The 21558-nt window shown below is 48.6% G+C and overlaps 1 protein-coding gene across 1 annotated transcript; it reads right to left on the reverse strand.

The window, feature by feature from the left end:
• Positions 1 to 259: 259 nt before the first annotated feature.
• SCD (stearoyl-CoA desaturase) lies at positions 260 to 21300 on the reverse strand. The gene is made up of 6 exons (XM_058810371.1): positions 20911 to 21300; positions 16896 to 17181; positions 10168 to 10298; positions 6647 to 6852; positions 5186 to 5418; positions 260 to 3962 (listed from the first exon to the last, which is right to left on the reverse strand). The coding sequence occupies exons 1-6, from the start codon at positions 20935 to 20937 to the stop codon at positions 3763 to 3765; spliced, it is 1083 nt and encodes a 360-aa protein (XP_058666354.1). The 5' UTR covers positions 20938 to 21300; the 3' UTR covers positions 260 to 3762.
• Positions 21301 to 21558: the final 258 nt, after the last annotated feature.

Consider the following 21558-nt stretch of genomic DNA (forward strand, 5'->3'; position numbering starts at 1 on the left):
AGGGGCCCCGGCTGGAATTAACCTGCAGTAACCCCAGGCACAGGGGCGGCCTCGGCGGGGTGTGCCTGCCTGGCCTGCGCTGGAGTATGAAAGCCATTATAATCCACTCATTCATGATGCTTAAAGAGCCAGAGGCGTTTTTCCCCTGGTTCTCCTGGAAGAGAGAAGGGTTTGGAAGCAATAAGGCACAGCATTCCGGTCCTGATAGAGTATCTCGTGCTTTACCAAGCCCTGCCCACCATGTCATCAGTCAAACAAGTTTTAAAGTAACATTTATCATTTTTATTATGAACAAATAAAATTTCAGATCAGCACAACCAGATGTCTGTTTCCATATTAGTAGAAATTATTTCAAAAAGGTTTTTTTTTTCCCATACACAAAACAGAGATACTACTATGCAGAAATCCCTAAGCTGTGAAAAATCGTATCCTACTCACATTTCAACAGTGACAGAGCTTAGACAATGTGCAGATTCAACTTTCCAATCCTTCCCTGAACACTCAACACTTAGACTTCTGCTCTTCACAATACCAGCAGGGCTGGGAATAGTTTTGGAAAACAAACCAGTCCATGCTTCTGCCAGCAGCGGTGTGTGGTTTGTACTGTTCCTTCCTGTGCTCGGCTGGTCGGCAGCGAGCCTCACCCACACCTCTGGGAGGCAGGGTGTAACACCCCGTTACAGATAGGGAAACTGAGGCACAGAGTGTTTTTAAGTGACTTCGTCCCAAATCACGCAGTGAGCAAGTTGGTAAGCTGGGAGCGGGTCCCAGCTGCTTTAGCCATGAGGTCCCACTGCTGCTTTTTCTGCTTCCACCTTTCACAGACTCATTTAAGCTAAACATACAGACGATGCGTCCAGGACACAAACATGCCACCAAAAATATATATATATTTATAGGTATATATATATATATATATATATCTCAAACAAAGTTCTACTTAAAGTGTTGTATCTGTTTCTCAATCTAACAAAAATTCTAACTCAAATACATTCAAAATCACCTGCACCCACAGTTCAATGTAGGCAATTAAATAATTAAGAAACCCCTTGAATGTTCATAACTCAGAAAAAAAAAACCAAAACGGCAAATAGCTGTCAATACTTCTATGTATATTAAAGAAAGATTTAAGGCACCCAGAGATATTTGCCAATCTACCTTTAAAGTGACTGGACAAACACCAGGACTGTTTGGTTACTGCTCCTCAACTTCCACTCTCATTCCAGATTCTGGACCTGAATCAGCACTTGAAATTTGAAAGGAACCCTTGATGTCAAGCCCTGCTTCTCTGCTGAGAGGATGTGAAATACTGCTGCATTTCACAGCACGCATCTCTACTGTAGAGTATGTCACACTACACCTTTAGGGCACCAGGAGCAAGGAAATCATTCTCCCCTCTCCCCTCCTCTCCTTTCAAATTACTGGCTGGAGCAAATTCATCCTCTGGGGACTTCCATGAGTTCAGAGGGGTTTACACTAGAGCAAAGTCAGCCCACAATTACAGAGCTAACAGTGTTTCTCTTTTTTTGGAGGGCTTTTTGGTTTTTTTCAAATGGTAGGATACAGCTCTAGCCACAACACCCTTTGCTCCAGCCAGCACCCAGGCAGTCAACAGCATCAGAGCAGTAAGGACACTGTCTCCTGAAACCAGGAGCTGAAGGACTCTCTTCTCCATTTGTCCTTGTTCCTCTTGGCTGGAGACCACATCACTCCTAATGGCTCAAAAACTCAAAGGGTCCCATTGCTGAGCATAAACAAGGTCATGATGGTGGCAGGGAGGGGAAGGTGAGGAGACAGGCTCATTTTCTGAGTAACAAGCTTGTTCTTGTTAAGGAGAACATCACAGAGCTATCCTGGCTCCTGGTGAGTTTCACTGCAGCAGGAGGAAGCAAAGCTGCAGACACTCGCTCCCGTGAAGCTTCCCTGGCTGCGACGTGGCAGAGCTGAGGTGAGGAAATTGGCATCTGCACTGTCTCTGCCTTCCCTGGCCTGCCTGAATAAGGGAGATGCTGCAAACCCCACTCCAATGTCACTTTGTTCCAGCTACCTCTTGTGCTTTCCTCCAGCTCCGATTGATGCATTGAAGCAACAAAAACAGTACCATTGCTACAACTAATAACAATAATAGTAATAAAAATTAATAATAACTAGGAGAATTAAGGGGGAAAAAGCATGTTCAGCTCAGTGAGAGGCGTGATGCCATAACATCCAGAGTGTAACCAACTGCCTGAACTCAAGCTGGTCTCTGTAACTTGCAGGAAACAACACCCACATGGACTTTTTCCCCAGCGCCCTCCAGCTGCATGCCCACATCGCTCGGTGATGTAACTGCCCTTTCTGCAGGCTCAGCCGCCCTCGCTGCCTGTCTCACTGGCAAAGAGCGTGGTGGCGAGATGGCTCGCCGAGGGGGCTGGGAGGCAAGCTAAGGGACTAACAAGGAGCTCCTTCCCACTCCCTCTGGGCAGCAGGGAATGGCAAACCAACACAGCACACCTTGGGCAAGAAAGCACAGAGGTAGCTCACACTGGTGGCAGTTTCTCACCTAGAGGCCTCAACTTCCTTGAGCACCCTGTGCCACCCGGCCCCACATTGATGTTTCTCAGGCACTTGTTGAGTGGAGCCCCTAAGAACGAAAATACCTGGTCCTGCAGACACTTTCACTCCTTCCTACACCTGCAGGTGCTCCCTTGTCCTGTCTCTGTGCTCAGCAAAGATGTGAATCTGCCTGCTACCCAGAAGGGACCCCGTTTTTCCAGCACATAAAGCAGCTTAGCTCAGAGGTGGAGCTTTGGTTTTACATCCTTCTCCTCCTCTCCATTTAGACAAAGTCCCATTTGCCAGCAAAAATCTCAGTGGTGAACAAAACTCACTATGGGCTGGTCCTCCCCTTGGCAGCCAATGGCACACCCTTCCATCTGTCCTCCTCCTCACTGTGACTCTCCAAAACAGCTGTGGAGCTCAGAGTCATGCTCTGCCTTCAGTCCCTCGTGGCACAGAGGGCAGTGCAGGGAGGGAGTGCAAATTAAGGCCACCAGCACTCCCTCTCCAGTGCTCACTGCTGTTACAGCATCCCCCGGCCAGTGGTGGGGATGTGAAAGAGTCTGGGCACTCTTCTCTCCCCAGCCAGAGTGGCTAGGTGGTAAGGAGCAGTGGAGAACACTTTCCAAGAGACATCTTGGAAAGAAACAACTCTTCTTTCTGATGACAAGAGCAAGGGATGGGTCTGCTTTTCCCAGGAAGAGCAGTTGAGCCCTGTCATGTCTGTCAGCAGCCCTTGAGAAAAGAGAAGGGACAGTGGCAGAAACTTTGGGGGGAAGGTAGTGCAGAGAGGGTCACTGACTTTGGCTCAACTCTTCATCCGGCTGGTTCAGGCTTCCCTTAGCTAAATAGTACATAGCCGACTGCAATGGGCCTCCCCAGGCCACTTCCTACCAGCTTCTCTTCCAGGTATAGACTGGGAAAATGTAAAGCAGGAGACAGGTTAGAGAGACTGGAGAGGAAAACAGAAAGGGAAAGGAGAGGAGGGAAAGGGTGGCCTTGTGTTATAAGGGCAGAGTCCTAGGTCTTAAATACATCCTGCAAAATGCAGCGTGGGAGGGGGGTGTTAAAACTCATTATCATTATTTTAAGCAAACTGGTAGCATTATTCAGTAGTTAGTTAACAGAACATTAAACTTTTGTCCAGCGTGTTTGGAGGGGGTGGGAAGGGAGAAAAAAGGAGGAAGGAGAGGTGTGGATGTGTGTGTGAAAGGGAGCGGGAGCTCAGCCACTCTTGTGACTTCCATCTCCAGTCCGCAATTTCCGAGCCAGGATGACCTCCTTGGAGACCTTCTTGCGATCGCTGGCTAGCCCCAGGAGGCACATGAGGTCAATGAAGGCTGTGGTTAAGTTGAAGCGCCAGCCAAACTCACTGGTGGAGTAGTCATAGGGGAAGGTGTGGTGGTAGTTGTGGAAGCCTTCTCCTGAAAAACACGACCAGGGAGAGGATGTTGCAGAGCTCTAGGTGACAGACCCTTTATCTTACCCAAAGCACCATATTCTTGTAACGGGCTCTGGATTGAGTCCAGGTTCCTCTCTCCTCTCAGCCCAGTTTCACCCTTCTGCAATCTACCCCATCTCATTTGGGCATCACCCAGCATGCCAGGGCTGAGACAATGACAATCCCAGAGGAGTTTTGGTTCCTCTTGGCTTTAGAGGAAAGTAAGCATATGGCAGGGAACAGTGAAAGGCCCTGGTTCCCCAGCGGCACCAAAAAACCAGAGGATTCCTAATAGTTTTTCCCCTCTCATCACAAGAAATCTTCCAGTATTAATTCAGCTACCAGCTAGACCAGCAGCAAGCCCCCAACAAACCAGGCTAATGAATACTCTCACAACACTGGCAATCCTCATGTCAAATCCAAAGGACATTTCCAGATGAGGAAAAAAGCAGACTCTAAACAGACACTTCTACTAAGCAATCTACACCAGTCAGCCACTATCTGGTCTGGACACTGTCAACACTGGCTTCAGTGCTCACCCCTTCAAAGACACTGCCTTGACTCCTGCTCCTACCCCTGAATCTCTGCAGTTCAAATCCCTCTCTACTAAAATTCCACAAGCAGATCCTTTGGTGGTGGAAATCAGTGGAGCCCCACTGAGATACAGTGGTGCAAAACAGATGAGGATTTAGGGAAAACCAATAAGAGCATATGCTGATCCTGGAATGTACTTAACTAGATCTCCAAAACTTCAGTAAAAAATATGAAAGCATCTATCTTGTCTTATCCTCAAGTACCCCCAAAATCACCAGCTGTCCAGAGAACATGTCAAAATGTGAATCTGCTGGTTTTCAAGTTGACAAATCTCAGAGAGATACGCAGTGACGGCAGCACACGTTTTTTAGTCTAGTGAACGTGGCAGAGACCTCTGAACAGGGTAAATAAAATATTGCCATTGAGATAAGAAGGTGCTAAGTGTGGCAGAGTCCTTTCCAGCCTGGAAAGAGTCTGATGGGAGCTGATAACCCCACTGCCCTTATGTACTCACTGGCTAGCACAGGAAACATCCTCAGATGCAAAGGCCGAATGGTGCAGGGGAAATAGGGACACCTGGACTGATAGAAATTCCTAGAAGCAATTGCAGCCCCAAGAGGCAGTCCCTGTTCTACAGTCCCCCTGCAGCAAAGACACAGATGTTGGACATACCTATGGCCCCCAGGCTGACCAAGGGGTTCTCCCGCGGGTTGATGTTCTGGTCATACGGCCGGTTGCCAAACATGTGAGCAGCACTGTTCACTAGCCAAGTGCAATTGAGCCCTACGGTGTAGCGCAGGATGGCTGGAATGAAGAAGCTGATGATGATGGACTCATCCCAGAAGTACCAGGGCACTACAGATGGCAGTGTGAAGCACAGCAACACCACTGAAGGCTTGTAGTATCTGGAAAGGAAGGGACCAGGACGAAGGGGTTCAGTGGCAGAGGCAGGACAGGAAGGACTGATTCAGTCCTCCATTTGAAGGATGCATGCTCAGCTATACAGGGAAAATAAGTGCAGAAATGCCTCACTCCTGAGCCCTGTATCTTTTGCTCTGGATGTGCAGAAGCCATGCCTGGAGATTCCCAAGTCCTATCATCAGGCAAGAGACTCAGACTAAATCCTGCTCTTCTCACATCTGCACAAAGCAATGCTCCCATCACCATGGGGGTGAGTGAGAGTCCAGACATTCAGACACCCAGAAAAGCTGCTGCTTTTGGCTTCATCTGTCATTTGCTTCTCAGCTGTATTGGTCCCCATAAAGGCAACCCCGTGCTTTCAGAGTCCCACACATGGTCCTTTCTCTGGCTTTGGCCCAGTGCTGCAGCTCCTCCTTGCAGACTTGGCTCTGCCTACAAATACACCCCATCAACAAGTGCAAGCAAGTGGCACAGATGAGCATGTGGGCTCTCTCACACTAGAGGATTGGGAATAGAGGAAGGTGAACCGCTCTGATGACCCACAAGAAAAGTCAGTCTGGGACTGTACTAGGAACTTCCTGACTTAGGCTGGTTACTATTTGGGTTAAGTCCCACATCCCTGCAGCCTTTGTGATAGGCTCACCTTCTCTGCATCCTAGTATAGCTCCAGATGGGTGAGAGATACCCTACCCAAGAGGCACCAGGGAATGCAGACTGTTCTTCCCAGTTGCTGCACCTCTCACATCTCCATTTTCAACCCTTCTTTCACCATACTGTTTCCAAAAGACTGAGGGAAGAGGGGCACACACATGGCCTGGAAGGTGTACAATCTCCAAGGATGTCTCAGAGGCACCTGTGTGTGGGCTCTGGGCCAGCCAAAGCAGCAGCTGGGCTGTGGGGTGAGCAGGTGTGGAGTGGCTTTGTGGTGGGAATCTCAGCCTGCTGCTGGCAAGATGCTGCAGGGTAGGCAGGCAAGAGAAGGGCGTGGGAGGGCTAGAGGTAGCACTGGATTCTAAACATTTCTCATAGGAGAGGAACAGCTCATTTCTCACAGCTCATCTCACAGCAAAGCCTTGGGCATGCTGAAGAGTCACATTTCTCACATGATGCCCTCAATTCTCTCACATTCCATCAAAGCCATTTGAGTTCCCAGCCCATTTGTCCCTGCCCCATTCCCCATGGCTCCCCACTAAGGCTGACCCCACTACTCACCTGCGCTGGAACATCACCACTTTGTCAGCCTTGATGTCACTGAGGTCCAGCTTCTGTCCCTTCTCAATGACATCGGGGTGCTTGCGCACAAGCAGCCAGCCAATGTGGGAGAAGAAGAAGCCGCGCATGGCGTTGTGTGGGTCTGCGTCTGTTTCAGAGAACTTGTGATGGACACGGTGGTCCCGGACCCACTCGTAGATGTCATTCTGCAAGTCAGCAGGAGTGAAAACTTAGGGTCAGGCATGGAGATGTTCCCTCTGAATTACAAAGTGGCCCAAAATGCTTAAATACGTAAATCCTGTTGACCTTAACTTGTATCAGTGGCATTATGTCTCAGTAGGGTTTGGGGTTTCTGACCTTTAAAACAGAGGTTGAGTTTTGGCTGCACCTCTCCAGTTTTTTGGGAAGTGGTGCCTCATTGCTGCTGCTCTTTGATTGGCCAACTCTGGGCTGGGGGGGGGGGGTTTGCACCACACCCATGGTGCTGCAGGCTCTGATTGGTCAGCCTGTGCCCCACCCCTGCAGCAGCCACTCTCATTGGCTGGCTGGTGCCTCCTCTCCTATGCTCGGCTCCTGTCCCATCCCCATCCCTGTCCCCATCCCCATCCCTGCACAGTGCCAGGCGAGGCTGACCTGCCCCTTCCCTCTACCTGACATTTCCCGTAGGTCACCCTGCCTTGCTTGTCCTGGGATTGCCTAATCAGATGTTTAACTTCGGGGGGGGCAAGGCTTTTTTCAACTTTTTTTTTTTCCCATTAGAAATCAAACAGTCTTAAAATTAAGGTCCCTTTTTAGAAGGAGCACAAACACACCCTTTCAATGACATTTCTCAAAAATACCTCTCTTCAACCCCATTACTGTTCAATTTAAGCAGCAAAATCAATACCGTTTGGAAAATGTAAACGCTTTTATCATTTGTATTATGAAATGATTGCTTTGGCTAGTTTTAAGAATAGATTTTCATAAGCCCGTGATCATTTTTTGTATCAAGATTTCAATGAGCTTAAAGCCATGTATTACACCATCCTAGAAAACATGAAATAGAGATCTAACCATGGCTCTATTACCTGTATTACACAAGAGGCTCCTTAATCACCTGCATACCCAGGACTTTTCCTGAAAACACTTTGAAGATAAGGAAATGGCATAACCATCCCTATTTCTTGCCTCGAAAGACTAATGGACTTGTACACACAGGGAGCCTGTAACAGAGACTCAACTCCTCAAGTCCTTTTCAGGTATTGTAACCACTCCTCCTTTACCTGAGATAAGATTATTTACCTGCAGGCCATTCAAGAAGGCAATGATAGACATGGAACAGGGTTAAAGTCTTGCTTGTTTCCTAATAGTGGGAACTGCCGCCTTCCTTCCAGCCAAATATCTCCAAGTATCAGCAGCCCTTGCTGATCATGGCCAGAGCCTGGTCACTCAGTATTCCCCCAGAAGAGGGTGGCCCAGCTGCCTTCCCTATCTAAGTAAGCAGAGAAACTCAACCAGTACCTATGCTGGAAAAGTTCCACCTGTGACCCAAAGTCTCTTTCACATCCCAGACCCTACACAGCACCATGTAACATGAGAAAGCCCAGTCTGAAAGTTGACAGACAACTTGGGCTTGCACATATTGGAAGGTTTTCCCTGTCTTGCTGGAGGCAGGAGGCACAAATTTGGAAAGAGACCATGTAACACAGCTGGATCATGGTATGACTTCATCTACCCCATCATCCTGTCTACAAACAAAATCAGGAGTCTCAAACCTGAACAATCTGTATCTTGACCCAAACTTTAGCTCATTAACTTTTCTACAGCTCTTATTTTGGGCCCACCTCTAACTGTAATGCTGACTGAAAATCATGACTTTCTGAGAAGAGCAAGCAAGGCCAAGGAGAATGTTTTCTTCCCTGGCATATCCCAGCTACAGGCTATAACCATGAGACCTGTTGTGCTGCAGCTGACAGGTCTTGCAGGTGAAAAAGCCAATTAGATGCAGAATTCATAAAGTCTCTGAAATTACAAGTCACAGGTCTCTGAGCAGCCAACAGGTGTTTTCTGGAGGACCTAAGATAAGACAGTCCATAAACTTCCATGATCTTAAAAGTTCCTGATCTCCTCTGCTGCCACTAATAGGAATGAGAGAAATTCAACATAAATCTTCTCCTGATCTCACTGAAAGTAACTACTAAAAAAATCCATGGGGAATAGTATCGAATTTTCACTAAAACTTTGGATTAGTTCCTATTGAAGCGGAAATATCTCTCTGTCTCTCATCTTTGTCTATTCCTATCCCCTACAGCAATAGCTCAGCAAATTCTTTCCCCCTCTGCCCTATAACCCTGTGAAAGATGGTCTTTGTACAGGACTAGCTAATACACAGCAACCCATCCCGCTGCCTTGCTGAGTGCTGGACCACTGGCTGGAATCAGCAGCTTGGTCCCTCCCCTTCCTCATCAAAGACAGCTGTTTGGTACTATCAGAGAAGAAATTCATTGATGTTTTAGAAAGTTTTTCAAAGCTTTAAAAACTTTACTCTGTTTTGATTACATTTTAAAAAATCATATCCTCTGGAGAATTACTTAAGAGCACAGCACTGATACTTTTGTGTTCAACTTTTTATAGCAGAAAGTGCTGCATTCTGACACCTTTCTGAGTCCTTCCCACAGACAAGCAACCCTTCAGTACAGTTGGAGGATGGAGTGTTGTTAGAGCTGACTTTCAGCAGCAAGCCTGAGAGGATTTATTTTTCTGTGCCATGCCAATCTGGGTTTTCACTCTGACTTCTACAGATTTGCAGTTTTGTTTGTTTTGGGGACTGTGAAGTACTCTCACAGTAGTTAGGCAATATCCTGAGTTAAGAGCTCTTTGGGAGGTGAAGCAATCTCCCAAGGTGCTTAACAGTGCCTGCAGTCACTTGTGCCACTGAATGGGCCCAACCCTTCTCTCCTTAAAATATCACTGACCTGGGACAACTCTCTGGAAGCCAGTGGAGCGATTTGTAACATGATTAGTCCTAAATATCACTCTTCTGAATGAGAGAAACATCCCCTAAATCTCAACAAGTTCTTGGTCTTTATGAAGTAGCAAATTCTACATCCTGTAGAATTCTACAATCCTTGGCTTAGCAGATATCTTCTCCTTTATCAGCCACACAGCAAAAAGAGAGTGAGGCAACACCAGGAAAACACTTAACACTTCCACACCTCTGTCATGGGACCTGGTGCAAGCACAGGGAGACCACACCTCAAGAGAAAGGTACATTCCTGCTTCAGAGATTTCCTACCCCTGACTTTGGCCTGTTGTCCTCTCAACACTGGGTTTGTCTCAGAGTCAGCCTCTGATGGGACAAGGTAAAGACAACGAGACAGACTCCAGCATTGCAGTGTTAGATGGAAAGGGCTGTCTTCTTCCTAACAACAGGTAGTAGATAGAATAGAGGAGCCTCTTCATCAGATTGTCCCCTATCTGGGACAGGGATTCATGGGAGCACTTCCTTCTGAGGAGCAGTGGGACACTGAGGAAATGCTTACCTGGAAGGCCATGGAGTTGGCAATAGTCAGGAAGATGCGCAGGGGCAGCGTGGCTTTGTAGGAGCGATGACTCCAGAGGCGGTGAGATCCAGCTGTGATCCCCAGAGCACTCACCACGAAACACAGAAGAGCTACAAAGGAAAAGAAGGTGTTTGAGCAGTTGGAGCAAAGCTTCAGGCAGGCAACACAAAGGTGGACCTTTCCCCAAATCTGTATAAGCAAGAGAGGAATCCATGGAGAGCAGATTGGGGCAATAAAACTCCATGTGAGATTGACCAAGCTACCACTGGCCTCCTAGGCAATGTGGACAAAGCAATTCAGCTCTTCATCTCTAACAAGGAAGGAGGCTCCCCCTTAGAAGACTCACAAGGGCTGGTTCTTCAGCATAGTGCCATCTGTCATAGTGCAGAGTAGTCAAAATTGTATAAACTGGCTGCTTTCATAAAGCACTGTGGTAAAAGCACTGCAGTCCATCAGGGAACAGTTTCTCCCTTTTCTTCCACCCCAAATACTCCAGGCTCTTGCTTTCCCATCTCACCAAACCCCAATAAATCTCTTTTGCATTATTTCCACCCTGAGATGGTAGATAATCTTAGCATTCTTGAGTGGGACAACTCAAGCCCAGGGTTAGGCTTTTCTTCTGCTCCCTTTCTCAGCAGAAGCTGGCAAAAAAAATATCTAACCTATCCTCCCACTGAAGTCTGGGTTTCACCTTCAGCTCTAGCACTGGTTTAAAAGCTGCCCAGAGGCTACTGTTCCTAGGGTCTTTTTGATCCCTCCCTCTGCTCAAGTCCTGCACCTTTCACAGAAGGAAACCCCAAGGCTAATGATTCATTGCAAGTTGTGCCCATGGCAGAGGCAGATGTTGCTGTGCCCTGTTGAGCTTTGAGGCTGCTTCGTGTGTTCCCTCTTCACACAGGGCAAAAGGAATTCCTTGCCCCTCTGGCATCTAGTAACAAACCACATCCCTCTCCCAATACATCATGAGTTCATATTTGCCCTGGTCTGTGTGCCTGTTTGCCCTCCTGGGAATTCTGGAAATTAACCTCAGCTCCAGCACCTGATCCTAAAACAGAAATGGAGAAAAGATCCCAAGAGTTTCATAGCAGCATTACACTAGGAAAGTAGGGTAAGAAGAAAATTGGTTCTGCAAATTAACTCTTCCTCTAGAAGGAAGAGTCAGGAAGTTTGGTAGAAAGAGCATTCAACAGCTGGTTTGCTCTGCAAGCTCAGACACAAAGAGGGAAGGGTGCACATCTGTGAACAGGTCAACTGATCCACCTCTAGTCCTCTGGGGGAAGCAGTGCCTTCTTACCAGTCCCCCAGGGCAAACTTTTTCTGGTATAAATTTGCATATTTCAGCCAATTGTATCAATCATGAAAAGAGTTCCTTATTCCTTCACATAAGTGCATGGATAGGAATTGCTGGTAGTATGCTTGACATTCAGCCGTTCAGTCCAGCCAAATGGCTCTAATCAAGTTTGTCTTGAATCCAGAAAACCAGATACTCTGATAGAAACTTGTCTGGAATCAGAAATCTGAGACCTCTGCCAGGCATGGCCCGATTCTTTAATTCAAAATAATACAGGCTTTATTTCTGCTCATCTCCTGCTTCATCTTCCTTCTGTCACCTCCTTTTTGTTGTTCTACATTCCCAGCGTAATCACTTATCCACTAAAAGCCTGTCTTGGATGTCTTCTGGCCCCTTAAACTTGCATGAACTCTTCTCACTTCCATCCCACTGCACAAGAGTGACCTTCCCTGTCTGCTGATCTGACTGTGATTCCCCATCTTCATCTTCTCCCTTGGTTCCCTGCCTGCTGCTGAGTGCAGCACAAGCCTTGGACCAGCACAACTCTGCCTTGTGTCTCCCAGCACCTTGGCAGTCTTTCAGAAGAGCCAAGCATGCAAATACAGCAGGATCCAGCCTTTCCAAGACACAACAGAGCTGAACAAAGCTCACAAAGCTGTCAAATGCAGACAATTACACAGACAATTCTCAGAATTTGCCTGTGGATACCCCTCTTGGGAAAAGATGACACCAGCAACAATGACATTATCAACAAGCACAGGGAATCACAAAAGAGATGTGATGGGGACACCAAACCCAGACAACCCAGTATCTGCTTTTGGGTGTCCTGTCCTGGAAGCTTTTGTAAAAAAATTGGAAAAGCACCCACTGCTTTTGGGTGCCCCGGCATAGAACAGACTCAGCCTCTATCCAAAGCCTGTGAACCTCAGCAGCTCATGCTGACTTCTCTTGGACGTGCATCCCAGGTCACTACAATGGCCATAACTCTCTAATTATAATCCTGTGCTGCCTGGCCTCATGCCCCTGTACAGAAGCTGTAGTTTATCTAAGGGGCAGACACTTTCTGTGGCAAAGCAAGTGATTCTCAGTCTATGCATTGATGGCACCAGCCCCACAGAAAGCCAGACCCTACCTGGAGATCCATCAGCCATATCTAAGAGTTTATGTGACAGTGACAGGACATGCACAATGACTGAAATCCTTGTGGAATACAGAAGAATCCAGTACCTTTATGATTCAGAGAGTTCGCCCCCACAAACAGATACAGTGATGATCAATCATTGCATAGTCAGGGAATCAGCATCTCACAGGGAAGAAGAAAAACTCCTCCAAGATCATCCACTAAGAATTTAATTGGAAAGAAAGTAGAGAAGGTGAAATAAAGTAGCACAGATTTTCACACCTGCCCTGTGATGCTGCCCCAAACTGAAGGACTTAGGGACTCCATCAGCTGAGGATTCAAAGTCATTTTCCATCCAGTGCTTTGAACTACACGAGATTCAAAATACTGGCAACTCACAGGTGATATTCCCAGTGACCCATTCAACTGGAATACAAAGAATTATGACCACTGACAGTAATAAGCACTCAATGCTCCAAAAATTAAACAGAAAACATTCTGCATTCAGTCATAGCTATGATTCATTAAGCTTTACCTCTTTAGGGCTCAGATTCAGACCCAAGCTATGATGAGAAACCAGGAATGTGCTGAAAGCATTGCCACCTGCAGTGAACACCAAGGATGTTTACATGTAAAGAGGTGCTCCTGATGCAGCATGTGTCCTTGGGCTCTTGCTCTGTGCACGACTGTTCCCTCCTTGCTGCCCAGTCTCTGTTAGCCGGGTGAGTCCTGCTACTCTCAGGAGAAAGATACCAGGGGCAATGAAATTTACAGGCTGCACAAAGGGAAGAGTGTTTAGGAGGAGCAATAGGATCTGCTGTCACTGAAACCTAACTTCCCTGCCACACTCAGAGAAGCACACCACCTGCTACTTTAGCCTGGAGGGAGCACTAAGTGGTAAGGTGTTGCCAGCTATAGTCTTGATGGGAAAGTAAAAAAACACTGTAAACACTTTGCTGGTCATATCTCTGGGGGTAGTATTGGCTGAGATTTTCTGACTGTCAGTTGCCTAAATTACCCAGCAAGGTTCACCTTGGTCCAAAGATAATACAGCAACAACAAAATATGGTATCAACCCATGCTCCTAGAGCCTCTGGCACTGCAGGGATCTGAGGTGTTGACAGAGCACCATGTCGAGAGGAACCATTCTTGTTTACAGACACTGCGTCCAGGCCAACAGGAGCTAGGACAATTACTGACAATTACAAATACTGCTGCATCCAAGGGCTAAAAAGACTACCCACAAATCATGTTTCCAGCGAGGATATGAGCAATTGGAGAAGAAACTGCCCATCACCTTTGCATTCTGCCCTTTAAGACGCAGTCTCTGTGCCATTTAGCAAATGACATAAAATGTGCCCATGATCCTTGAAAAGACTAAGCAAGACTTTGAGAAGTGCAGTGGAAAAGACAATAAATAAAAGGGGACCTGACTAGAAAGCCAGTGCTGGACAGGCTCGGAGAGCTCTTGTGATGGTGAGCTCTCACCTGATCAACAACCCGAGCTCATTCTGGGAGGCTCTGTACCAGAAAGAGATCAGGGGAGACAATGCACACAGCAACGCAGAACAGCAAACAATGATGAAGGCAGGGCTGGGGAGCTTGAGAGACAAAGAGGAATCAGCACACAGAGAAACAAAAACAAAAGAGGACAGTCACCAACATAACTGGTTTCAAAGGAACAGGAACATCAAGGAGATGGTGGCCTGGATGAAGTAGGTATAAGCAATGGATAAATTACAGAAGGTAGATGAGCCACCAGGCCCCACAGCTGCCTGTTGCAACACAACAGAGAACACCCGAGACCATGCTAATTTTATATTATATGTAAACAATCTAAGGAAGAAATTATCTGAAAAACAAACAAAGAAACAAGCAAAAACTCCAGCAGCTCCAGAACTACCATTGCTAGAGCCGGCCTGCCATGAGCCCATGGTGTACTGCCACGAGCAACCCAAGTCACTGCTGCACTATCCTTGTGTATCCATGGGAACTATAGTCCTCTCCTTGCTACCAGAGGGTGATGGGAAAAAACACCAAGTCACTGACATGACATGACAGCCACAGATGCCTTGTATATGCCAAATAAAGGTATGAGCTGAGAAAAGGGCAATGCAAGGAGCAAGAAGCCTTGTGCTGAGAAGGTAGACATGTGGAGGATCAGAGTATTCCCGTTCCAGTTAGTGCTGGAGGACAATGGACTATAAGGGAACTCTGATTTGGCTGTAAGGTGCCACAAACAGTGGTACTTTCCTGGAACAGGAGTGCAGGACAGGGAGCTTGGTGAAGCTACTCCAACTTTGGTAAGGCCAGATAGATCTTCAGCCAGTCCAGAACAGTGCAGTTCCCCCAAACACCATGTCCTTCTCCCACTCCCAGAACATGTCACTCCAGAATCCACCATGGAATCTTGCAGTGCCTCATAGTGGCAGGAGAGCAACTGGCACTTCCCATCAGAATTGACTGAGTGAGGAGAGCAGGAAAGATTGACATCAGATAAAAAGCAAAGCAGATTCCTGGGAAGTGCCATGAGATGCCATACAGACATCCTAAAGAGGTGCACAGTTGCAAAGACACTGCCTCAGAGACCATTTTGGAGTAGGGTGGGGTTTAGCAGAATGCAAAACAGCATTAACTTTCCGGATAAAGATGCTCAAGCCCTCGTACATATCCCAAGGGCACTCAAGGGATAAGGGTTGGATGGATTTGGAAATCATGGAGCATATCAGCAGCTTGAAATGAAGGCAGTAAATTCAACTCACTTTTTTTCCTTCTCCTTGCCCCAGCATCCTGAGGTTATCTGACTGGAGTTGGAGGACCCAGGCTGTCACCTCAGTGAGTGGGAGAAGCCAGCAGTTCTTTGCTTAGCCTCCAGCCCAGGGATGGGACACACAGAACAGGACCAAGAGCCCTGAAATGCTCCTCCAACATCATGCTGAGGCTGCATGTTCTGCCCAGCTCTGACAGGCCAGGGGAAAGTACAGCCTGTCAGGTTTTCACAAGGGAAAGGCCCAGCAAACTCTTCTTTCACAACATCCCCCTGAAAGGCCATGACTGCACAAGGGAACACATCAAGGCCTCTGCTTTTGCAGATGCTGTAGCCAGGCCCTGGCTGTTGCCTCCAGTGAGGAGGCAGACCCCTGCCTGTGAGAGGCTGATAAGGATAAGAGGAAGAATCAGCCTGACCATCCAGGAAGCCATCTCCTTCCCCGTTCAGCTGTGACACTTGTTGCACACAGCATCAGGAAGACAGACTTTGAGAGGGTGACAGACCAGGTGGATCGCCCCAGGGCCCTTCCATAGCCAGCCTGACCAGGAAGCGGGAGCACTACTGAACCCAAAAGCCACCCCAGCAGACCTCAATCTAGACTGTTGCTTTTTGTTTCAGGATGTTCTGTTTCACAGGGAGGCAGGGGCTGGATGCAATCTCTCGACCTCCCTACTGGGAGCCATTTGGCTTCTGGACTCCTCCAGGGGTCCACACAAAGGCTCATGGAAAGCGAAGCTCTCCTGCAGAGTGGGCCCTGGGCCCAGCTGTCTTTCAAGCAGTCAGAGGAGAAGTTTGGTTCCTACCCAGGACAAGATCCCTGAGAAAGCAGAGCTTTCCCTAGCTACCTTCTGCTGGGTTGTGCTTTCCACTGGAATTTGCTGCCTGGAGAGATGCTTATTTATTTTCTGAAAGTCATCAGGCTTAGTTCCGGGATGACAGTGGCTAATCTGTGCTTTTTTAAGAATGATAAAAGACCTGAGCTTCAGACTTAATTCTTGACTTTTATCTTCAGCACAACTGTATTTTGTCTCTTTTCCCTCATACACACATTGAGGCTCTGTGGGATTTACACTTCCCTGGTAAGGACAGGAATGGTTTTCGTGTCAGGGCAGCAAGTAGTGCTCTGTACCTTGCCTCCCCAAAAACCCGTTCAGGTGATCTTGCTAGCATCTTTCTTCCTAACTTTCTGGCACTGTCACAGTACTCTATCAAACAGGTTTTGTTCTTCACGCCAATAGCAGCTACACATTCAGGATATTTCCAGTCCTAACATCTGTGAATCAAGTTTGTTCTTTGAGCAGACAAGCCAAATCCCTGCCAAATCTTTCCCTCTCATGTGTGACCTTACAAGAGACACTAGCAAGTCCTTCCACAGCTTGCTACAAATCTGGCTGAAGAGCTGCTTCTAGAAGCCCCCTGCTTCTTTCTCTCTCATCCCCAAGTCTATGGGCCTGGAGGGAAAAAAACCCCACCCAACAGACTGGGGGGTTGCAGCTGCCCAGAAACAGACAGAGGAATGTGCTTACCCCACGCCAGTGTCTGGATCTTTGCAGAGGGTATCAGCGTCAAGGCGAACAGGGCCCCGAGGTGCAGCAGGCTCATGAGGATGATGTTCCTCCAGACGTATCGCAGCGGGGGCTTGGGGCCCTCTTTCTCCCGGTAGGTCTCATCAAAGATATCATCTACCATGCCCCGGTCTGCTGCCAAGTCCTCATGGTTGAGTAAGTCCTTCTCCGTGACGGCGTTTCCATTACTGGTCACCCGGGAGGTGACTGTGCCACCACCAGTGGTGCTGGAGGTGGAGGAGAACTCCTTGAAGAGGTAGCAGTGGATATTTTCAAGAAAGGAAAGAAGGGAAAACAAAATAAGAAGTTGGTGGTTATCAATTCAAGAAATAGAAACACATGCATCTAGGCAGGCAGTGTAAAGATTCACAGCCTGTAGTTTCCCTGGAAGGCTCCATTCTTTCAGCTGAGCCCTTGGCACAAAGATCCTGCTCTGGCCACATGGAGTCATGGCCTGAGAGGATGGGGACCTGCTCTTTCTGAAGAGGAGGTGAATGGTAGGTAGGGTGCCAAAAGTAAAAAAAATACTCGAAAGCCAGTCTCTTTTCCACCAGTGCCTTTGGTGAGATCATTTGCAGACTGCAAGGATTTTTATTTACATTCAGTTTGATTAGTGGATGGTTTTAGGTGGGTCTGGGCTTGTGCATAAATGGACAACAAAAAGGAAATCTTATGAATGAATAAAGAGGTGGAAGAGAAATATGGTCTCAAACACAGTTTTATAATAAATCAATGGGCTGCTCCTGAAATCCTACTTATTTGTCACCCCACCTGGGATCACAGGGGAACATCAGGAAGATCCATAGGGGGATTTCTCTGCCTCCTTATCTTGCCCGCCTCACCTTCCAAGATGGGATGTGGCAAGACCAACATGCTTGAAGATCAGTGGACAGAAGCAGTCAGGTGAGGTACTTCTAGTTAGAACTGCAGCTACTTATCCTGTGCCTGCTGCTAAGACTCTTATCCCTCTCTCATTTCCCACCCACAGGCAAACTGAGGCAAGGGAAGACAATCCTCTGATCTATGGCCACCAGCATGTAGAGAGGAAGTTTTAAGCAGCAAAGTTGGCTCAGCTTGGCTCCTGGCTCCCTTCTGTAACTGTGACACAACATTCCCTCAGAACATGCTTGTTTGCCCTGGCTGAGTGACAGCCTGCCCCATCAGGCATGCATGACAAAAGGAGCAGGCAGGATTGACCCTAATGAGACAGGTCAGTGAACCCTGAATCACCGATTTCCATCTCCATCCAGACAGCCCGTGCTTGCTGGTACTGTGCCTGCTGGTACTCGAAGCCTTTTGTCAGCCCCAAGTGCTCAACGTGGCCCCACCCGGGGGTGCCAAGCACGTGGGATGCAAGGGTGTGTCCCACACACATCACCCCATCCCCTGCCCCTTGGGACACATCCCTCTGCCACCCAGACTGCTGCCTCCATGGGTGAAGGGGCACTACAGGTCAGCCAGCAGGAACAGGAGGGCTGGGACTGCAGGACGGAGCATGGTCAAGCTGGGAAAGCTCCTTTCCCTATAGAAATCTCTGCTGAATTAGCAGCAGATTCCCACTCAGGTGTTCAGGATTCATAAAAGACCACCATCCTGCCATGGCCTAGTTTCCTGAGGGAGGCATTAAAATCAGGCCAGGCAGCTGACGTGGCCACCCCAACTCCTCCCTTTCCCAAGGGTTGAAACTGGAGGGTTACAGACATACCTTCCGATGGGGAGGAGCTGGCAAGGCTGACAGATTCCCCACATTTGGGAAGTAAAATGATCTCTACAGAAGAGCGCTTTCAGTTTTTCCTCAGGGAATCAAAGGTTTGAAAGGAAAAAAAAACTGGACACAAAGTATCCTGCTGCCTTCACTGCACACAGGCAAGCTGCTGAGCTTGGGACTGGCTCTTCTGCATCCTGGCTATCCCTGCCTGCTTTCCTAGTTAACGTTTTAAGGGTAGGATACTCTCATCTGCTAGAGAATTTAGAGGTAATCCCCACACCAAAAGAATCATGAGAAATGGCTTCTAATCCAAAGATTAGGCAAGGAGAAGTCCTGCCTGTTCCCAAGTGTTAGATATTCTCATCTAGCATTTTGGCAGAAAGGTACAATTTTCTTTCTTGGCTGCAAGACAATCTACCAAAAAGACCCAAGACTTGTCTATGCAGGAAAAATTCCCAGCAGTGATTGGTGGTATAATTAGACAGGTAACACACCCCATATGGACATGCTGCTTCCAGAGTAAGAATGTGGGGTTGGAGTTGCATTTTTCTCCTCCATGATAGCTTATGTCACTGTCAAAGTTACACAGGGGCAGAGGAGGAGAAGGGAAAGCGCAAAGAAAACAGCAGAGAGGAAAAAAAAATCTCTTCTGGAGTTGTAGCCACATGAGGAATTTTACCAGCATACCTATGCTGCTGGAATTACACTGATATAATCAGGCTGGTCAATTCTCACATGTAAACTAACCTTGAACAAAAGGGCTATAAAGCAGCTGTGAAACAGCTCCACAGTTACAAACTTGGTGGGAGGAGCATGGGGGGATGAGGGAGGGAGAGAGGTAGAAACGGGGGAAACGAGGAAAGAAAGAGGATTTTTGTCCCCTTATGACCATAGTGGCTCCTACCGAGGAAAATGGGATGGAGATTGATCTGGAGTTTAGGGCTGAGAGAGGGAGGAGGCCAGCTAAATAATTTTCATTAGCTTTCCCTCATTTCCGAATGGCTTTGCAGCTCTCATCTGCAGAACAGATGTGTTTCCCCATCTACACTCCCACCTCCCCAGCACTGAACATGCCATAGGTGATCCTGGCACCCAGCCAGCTTATACAACCAGCTGCAGCTCAAAGGCTCCTGCAGCGGGCACGGTGTATGAGCCCCAGGGCACTGAATCTCGGGTCCGGCATATTTGAATATACCCAGCATGACCCAGGGACAGGATTCTTTCCAGCTTCCAGGATATGACCCAAAATACATGCCAAAACCATGAAACATGGTTTGAACACACTGCCTTCGACATCCATTTTGGGAGGGGGGAAAAGTAAAGTTCTTTACATCACAGCAAGCCTGGAAGGTCATGGCACCTGCACAAAAGCACCAAGGGAGACCCTGGGTGCTGCTGACAGGAAAAGAGCAGGGGTATGATTTACATCCACTTCTAGGCATTGGCAGAGGGGGGAAGGATGAGAAGGTGGGAGCACAAACACCAGAATCAAGCGCCTGCCTCCTCCCCTTGGGCAAAGGGTGGCGGCCGTAAGGGTCAAAAATAAAAATGAAAATCTTTAAAAATCCAACAGCTCCACATGTCTTACTGGTGTCAGGTTATTATTCAGACCTTCTTATGCCAAAAATGGGCAGTCTCCCTATTGTATGCTTGCTTGGCTCAAGCAATGCAGTCACAGTCATTCATTTCATCTGGGCAGCCGGCTTTCACCTTGCGTCTGTCCTAGAGACGCTTCCTGCTGCAGTATTTGGTTTTAAAACACTGCGAGTAAAACCTCTTTCTTATCACAAATCAAATTAATTAAGAATTTTTTTTTTAATCCCAGTCTGAGTATTATAAAAAAATTTATGACTTCTTGGCACAAAACATCTTCGTGAATAGTCTTCATGCTACTCAAGCACCCAGGATGTTTCGATGGGTGTTTTCAAAATAACCCTGTATTTTATGCTCAGTCTACCTGAGGGTACAGGATCCAGGAAGATCACCTCAAAGGCGGATGTCTCCGCTTCATCCGCGGGCTCCCCACCAGGCTTGGGCGATGTTTTAAGTTCCCACTGAGCCCCTTCGCCTCCCCGGCTGCGAAGCGGTGCGGAGAGGACCGGGCACGCACGTGTGAATACGTGTGTGTGTGCACGCACAGACACGCGTGGATGCCCACACCTTCCTCCCCAGCACAGCAGCAGCGCAGCAGCGCTGTCGGAGCCGCGGAGATGAAGGAACAAGGGGCGAGGGGAAGACAAAGCACCCGCACCCCGGGGCCCCGCTCACCTCCTCTTGCAGCAAGTGCGCAGGCATGGGGCGGCCTGTCTGTGCTCCTCGGCGCGGTACGCGGGCGCGCAGCTCCCCGGCGCTGGCGAGAGGCTGGCTCCGGTCGGCTCCTCGCTCGGCGAGCTCTGCGGCTGGCGGAGGCGGGTGCGGAGCTATTTAAGGGGGGCTGCTTGCTCGGCTGCTGGCGGGGCTGGACTCTGCGCGCCCCGGCCTCCCGGTGACCCCCTGCCCGCGGCTGGGATGCGCGGGGTCAGCGCGGAGGGCGGCGAATCGCGGCGGGGGCCCGGCTCTCGACGTAGCCGGGGGGAGAGGCGGGGCGGAGCGGGCAGGGGGGCGGGAGGGAGGAAGGATGCTGAGGAAGAGGAGGATGACGAGGGCCAGCCTCTCTCATGATGCCTGGCTGCTTCTTTTTTTTTTTTTCCCTTCCTTTTTTTTTTCTCCCCTCCCTCCCCCTTGCGAGCTGATTGGTTGCGGGAAATTTGGTGCCACCTCGGCTTGCCGTCGCCATTGGCTGCCCGCAATCTGCTGTTCGCTCCCCGCGGCGCGCACCCTGCGCGCCCCGCTGCGCGCCCTGCTCCGCGCCCGGTCCCGCGCCCCGCTCCGCGCCCGCCGGGGCTGCTGCGGTGCCCCGAGAGCTCCTTCCGCCGC

Source organism: Ammospiza caudacuta, chromosome 9 (assembly GCF_027887145.1).
Source record: "Ammospiza caudacuta isolate bAmmCau1 chromosome 9, bAmmCau1.pri, whole genome shotgun sequence".
Lineage (NCBI taxonomy): Eukaryota > Metazoa > Chordata > Aves > Passeriformes > Passerellidae > Ammospiza > Ammospiza caudacuta.